We start from the raw sequence: 6,358 nt of genomic DNA on the forward strand, positions 1-6,358 counted from the left end.
AACGGCTTAACAATTGTTATGAAACACGTCAGGATATCTATAAGATAGAAAGAATTGATAACATCATGTATTTCTTATACATTAAAAACAAATACGTAGTATAAAACACGAAAACGTTTATATAATGTCATATATGTATAATTTACAAACTAGGTTTGTCTTTTCTTCTAAGTTACAGGCATGCAAATTTTCAATACAGATGATACAGTTTTAGTGAAGGATCAGGAATTCCCAGCAGAGTACTGAATAATCAATATCCACTCCTTCATTTCTAATTGCATAATTAGATGTCGATAGTAAAACATGGATGGGCGAAATGATGAATGTGATTTCTGCGATTTAAATACAGGCACATGTACTCTTTTAAAACATAAGACATCGATGAACGAGGGCTATACAATCAAGTTTAAAGCAACAAGGTAAGAAAGGATCTGAACTCTTAAATAATTGATACAACTCACTATTATCTGAAACGCTTTTTGATTTTCAACGAAAGAAAGGGCGAGCCGTGTTAATTGTATAGTATATTGTATAGAATGTCAAACTCGGTGATAGGTAGCAAATCGGCAATTATTAAATAAATACATCTGAATCTTAAAAGATCATAATCATGTTTGATGGCGACAGATAGCATATCCTACACACTTTTTGCACGAAATCCATGATGCATGCTTTTCACAGCACGCAAACGTACGTAACTTGAGTGCATACTACATGTACATGTTATGCGAGTATGTATGTACTGGTTAAGAACTTTTCCCGTGATGTACATTATATTATTATATTATGTATTAATGGACATTTTCCTTCCAGATGACATACAAGCTTACCTTGTCTAGACGGTGTAATCATCTTGTAATCTTTATGATTATGCTGGGTCCCATTTTCAGCAAAGTTTGCGAATACCCTTTACCACCAACTATACAGAACTGTATAAGCAGATGTAAGACAAAACTAAATACAAAAGTTCTGATGGACCAGAGAGAAGAATCAATACATTACTATTGCCAAAACCAATATCTAGTGCAAAATGCCAACGAAACGTGGAACCAAGATGGTGTTCCGAAGATCAACATCAACAGTTTACAACAGTTCTCTGATATATTTGAACTATTCGATGTTGAGGAATCAAATCCCGTCAAGAAACTGAAAAGAGCAACACCTATCGTGAGAAAAGAATATCGACACTTGTCCCGCAATGAACGAGAACGATTTCACCGAGCACTACAAGCAATGAAGGCTGACACCAGTGATAGGGTATGTTTTTCATCTTCACAATTTGGATATGAATCTTGTGTATTTATCTGATACAAATACACTTTTCTATTACTTGAAACTTTCATGCATTAAAAACATTCGGATGGTTTTGAAATTTGAACGTATAATTTAGATTAGAGAATGTAAAAGAAACAAATCACCGTGGAAGTAAACCAATTAGCTGCAGAAATGAGTTCTCTGGGGAGAAATAGGGCATACCAAGCGTGTTACAGACCCACTCCTTAGAAAAACCCATCATGGTACAGCGTCTTTTTTCTGCGCACGATTGGAATTTGTTATTACTCTATTCTTGCAAATTAATTTTAAATTACAGCCCTATGTCAACCGAAAAATCATAGCTTCAGAAAATTTCGTTGTGGACGTAGCCATGTGAAGTTGCCAAGCAGTTAGAACTCTGTTAATCATTGTATTCATTCATAATTCCGATACTGGTATATGTACATATTCGGTCTTTATTTATCATAAACACGAATAATTAATAAGCTGCGTTATGAAAGCCTAGTTTGGTCACCCGGCTCCACTAATCCCTTTTAATAGGGAAGTGTCAAAACGGACCAGACAAATCAAAACTATGGATAAAATCAAATTTTCAAACCTATTCGGATGATTCATTTTTTTTGTCCATAATATTTAGATAAAATACTGGTAGGGAAATTAGTTGACATGAACAGTTTCGTTTCTAAATAGAGAGAGAGAAAGTATTCAAATATATGAGTATGGAAATGAACGGGGTTTAAATTCACTGGCAAACTAACATGGTGACATCAACAAACGAAAGTTGCGAAGTTGTGAGTTCTTTTTCCAAAGCATTAAAATTCTGCAACTATAATTCAATTATGAATGAGAAGTTATCCATACATATTTTTTTTTACATTATACACAATTTCCGAGTTGCGCAATAGTTGTTTCCATTTGTTTAACTCTTATGCAAATCGAGACGCAAAATACGTCTTTATACACATGAGGTGGGTACAAATGCTTATCGCTGCACTGATATACTTATATTCCGCGATTTTGAAATAGAAAAACCCGTATACAAGCAAAATACTCGGGCATTCCGTAGCTCAGTTTTTATGCTTGGATAATCAATGAAATGTCTAATGAAAAACATATGTCATTTATTATCATGATCAAACAAATGACGTAATAAAACAAGTTAAAACAAAATGATGTAATCCACCAAAATATACATAATTAATTGGCTGGAACAACTTAATGGAAACAACCGTTTACTAGTGACTAGGTTTGCAAATGAACAAATAAACATATAAATTACACAAATCAATCCCAGTCAATATACATATAAAAACACTAATACTATCAAAAAGCTGGCGTACAAAAAAGGCCACAAAGCAATAAAACATGCGAACAAGTTGCATGTAAAATTGCTGCGCCACCCAAGAAACTAATATATTGTTTTTATTTTTTAGTCAAACCAATTCTTTGGGTACAGTAATAAATCAATTGAAATGTTTGTTCAAAAAGAATATATTTTGAATACTTCAGAACAGACAGCCCAATGTTTATGATTGGTTTGTGAACTTGCATCCGGCTTCTGTCGCACCCAGTGCTCATTTTGGACCAGCCTTCCTTGGATTTCATCGGACCTACCTTTTTTTGTAAGTGAAATCTGTCAAGTTAAAAGAAATTATATTATATTCAAAGACATTTAAGGTAGTACTCTACATCGTCATAATGGCTGACTTCCTTTAAAAACATGGATGAAAAAATCGATATCAGCAATATTTGACTTTTCCTTTTCCAGTTAGAACCTAGCCGAGTAGCTCAGTAGGTTAGAATACCGATTGCTGACTTGTAGGTAGCAGGTTCGAGTCCAGCAGGGGTTTTAAATTTTTTTCAGATTACCTTCTACTAAAACTGTATTTCATGACAAAATAAAGTAAATTTGAAATTTTTCAACTTCAAAATATTTTTGTACATATCCTCCACTTTTCATCTACATCAAATTTCTCTGGTGTAGCACACCTCCTTAAACAGTTCGTTATATAATCAGCTACTATGTGTTTTAGTTGGACATTACAATCAAAGTTTATAGGATGGGTTAGGTTAATTTTTTTACAACATAGACGTCGCATCAAAACGAATGACCTTTAAAAAGAATATTTTCCCCAATTGTTTTGAAAGTATTACGAAGGTTCCTGATTTGCAAGACAGATATCGCACTAAATATTTATAAATGCACTGGTGTAAGCTGGTATTATCAAACTTCAGAAAGTTTTAGTTAGTCTGATCGCAAAATACTAGAAAGAAAATAAACAATGTAACATCAGGTATGACAAAGTCAGATATTGAAAACATTTGAGCTTTTCCTACATTTTTTCTCTTTGGTTAACATCACATATACAGCACGTTTTATCCCAACTATCAATCAAAGAACAATAATTGCCAGACTTTATATATATGTTTTTGAATAACATACATTGTATCAAAATGCAATAATTTAAATTACATATATATACGTGGGTGCGTTACTTGTATTTAGATCTAAAGCTTCATAGTTATTTCGGATTTCAAACATTTCGGTTGAGCATCACTGAAGAGACATTATTTGTCGAAATGCGCATCTGGTGCATCAAAATTGGTACCGTATAAGTTTTACATTGTATACATTGCGATTATGTATTCAAGTATGATCTTCACTCAAGAAACGTTATTTTGTTATTCTTCAATCATTATTAAACCTGTCAGTAATTGTTCATGTTCCTATTTTGAATCTAAATGTTAGAATCTCACTGCCACGCCATATACATGTCGAGAAAACAAGAAATAGCAATACTAATCACAATGGCGATTAATTTTCAAAACATTTTCACTGCTTGCATACGAATGTGTTTTTTATATATGTATGTTATACATGTAGGAATTTATCCATATGATTTATTGATTGATTGTGGTTTTACGCCGTTCTGGCAATATTTCAGTCATTTTACGGCGGTCCATATGATTTATGTAGTCACAATGTACATTGTATAGTAATAGTTAATTATTACTTTTGATGTGTAGATTCGAACGACAATTACGAAAATACGAGCCAGAAGTGTTCATTCCATTTTGGGATTCTTCCTTTGACAATCTTTTGGAGGATCCCACTTCCAGTGCCATTTTCACATCTAGTGGCGTGGGTCCTGGAACAGGGATTATACGGGAGGGTTCGTTCAGCGACTGGAAACACGAACACGCTGGTGTCTTAATCCGCAACATTGGATCATCAGGTAGCTTATTCAGCAGGGAATTCATTGAACTCTTTCTTTCTCAGAATCGTATTGAGGACATTGCCATTGATAGAACTAAAATAGATACCAGTCTTGAGTTTCACCACGGTTCTGTCCACAACTGGGTTAGTGGAACTCTCTCTGATATCAATTATTCTCCCGCTGATCCACTTTTTTTCATGCATCATTGTTTTGTGGACGCTTTATGGGAAAGATTTCGGGAGAACCAAATTCAACGTGGCTTTGATCCAGAATGGTATCCATTAGTGGACGGAGGCCACGCTCCGGACGCACCAATGAGGCCATTATTGATTGGAAAAGAAGCTAATGGTGAAGACAAGTACCTGAAAAATAAGATCGGATATTCCAAAACATGGTCTTTGTTTGTGAAGTACGATGATCCACCATATAACTGTGATGTTGATTCCGATTGTCGATCAGTGCTGATGCGGTGTAAAAGGAAACTATGTCAACCTTTGACAATCGAAGAGCACGAGAGAATGAATTTTCAACATAGAGCAAAACGAGAGTTACTGGCTAATTTATCGACTCCTTATCCAGCTATCAAACGTAACTACGAACACGCTCATTTGGGAAGAAATATAAATGCCCTCCACCAGTTCAACTTAAAAACAAGTCCTTTTTACCACTCTTTTCAGAATTCCTTCGTGCTCAATGGTAAAGAGGATATTTGTAATTGGGTTTTTATACCAGTGATGATTTACAAAACGAGACAGAATGGACAGAACTATGACGTCTTTCCAATTAGAAATGGAGTGCCGGATTTCTCATCTGGAGATGTATTTGAGCAAGACTTGAATATCGAAAGTAAACCGAGCAGCAAGCAGATGGGTTCCATTAAAACAGAGAAATGCTCTCACATTGGATCTGGGATTTCTAAAGTATACGTGAAGACGTTTGGTCTGGACTATCGAGGATTTTACACTGATCATGCTCTCCTAGATGAACGATTCCCTTTGTCTTCTGCATTAAGCGCAGTAGGCGTTAAAAAGCCAGACAACAACAGAAGCAGTCACGTGTTGATTACCGCCCATGATTCGTGTGGGAAGATGTGCACAGCCTATTGTCTCAACTCTAGTACTCGTTCAATTCCTACTGAATATAAAAAGTGTTCTGGCTCTTCTCGAATAAGTACTACCAATCCATCCATGTACAGAAGCACATTAGGAGAGGCGTTGCTTAGTGCTTATAATTTTTCAAGTATCAATCCATCAATCTCAAAAGAGAATATTGCCATAATATTTCATTGTGTCTAGCAATTTTGTATGGAATTTTATTAAATCACATCGTAGTAGTGTAATATGAGTCTAGAAAACTGATATGTCTTGCTGGCTTTCTTACTTACACATACACCTAAGCGTTTATATCATTATAACTTGGCACACAGGTTCTAATTGTCATGAACCAGTATTTCTAGAAATCATTTAAGGTTGATCGATCCTCATGTGATATCATAGGTTTTTGCAAAAATCTTAATAGATTAAACTTTGCACATGATAGAAATATATCTTTATGAGGAATTTTATTCACTGGATATAATAAAAAAAATCTGGTAAACCATTAATACTGACAAAGTTTATATTTTCCATAGATAAACAATTATGATATAAAAAATGTTGTCAAGAGCAATAACTCCTATTTCCTCTACAGGAGGTCTATTATACATTGGTTTCCCTAATAACCACAATTAATCTATACATATTTATGAATTCGCAGGTTTTTTTGTTTTTTTTTTAAAAACTGTTGATATTTAAATTTTGTCATTTCAACAAGTTTTTGTCTATTTTTATTATTCTGTTTGACGAAAATGTGTGATTTTGTGGTGT

General features: G+C 34.3%; 1 protein-coding gene across 1 annotated transcript; it reads left to right on the forward strand.

The window, feature by feature from the left end:
• The first annotated feature begins 303 nt into the window (after positions 1 to 303).
• On the forward strand, positions 304 to 5,788 carry LOC125669073 (uncharacterized). The gene is made up of 4 exons (XM_056161415.1): positions 304 to 419; positions 891 to 1,257; positions 2,785 to 2,897; positions 4,303 to 5,788. The coding sequence occupies exons 1-4, from the start codon at positions 304 to 306 to the stop codon at positions 5,786 to 5,788; spliced, it is 2,082 nt and encodes a 693-aa protein (XP_056017390.1).
• The last annotated feature ends 570 nt before the right edge of the window (positions 5,789 to 6,358 follow it).

Source organism: Ostrea edulis, chromosome 4 (assembly GCF_947568905.1).
Source record: "Ostrea edulis chromosome 4, xbOstEdul1.1, whole genome shotgun sequence".
In the NCBI taxonomy this organism is placed as follows: domain Eukaryota; kingdom Metazoa; phylum Mollusca; class Bivalvia; order Ostreida; family Ostreidae; genus Ostrea; species Ostrea edulis.

Bases quoted from the DNA above. Each gene is read 5' to 3' on its own strand.
- LOC125669073 (XM_056161415.1), top strand. From the start codon at position 304: ATGGATGGGCGAAATGATGAATGTGATTTCTGCGATTTAAATACAGGC. The intron at 420-890 runs GTAAGAAAGGAT...TCCCATTTTCAG, and splicing joins ATCAAGTTTAAAGCAACAAG to CAAAGTTTGCGAATACCCTT. The intron at 1,258-2,784 runs GTATGTTTTTCA...TGAATACTTCAG, and splicing joins AGGCTGACACCAGTGATAGG to AACAGACAGCCCAATGTTTA.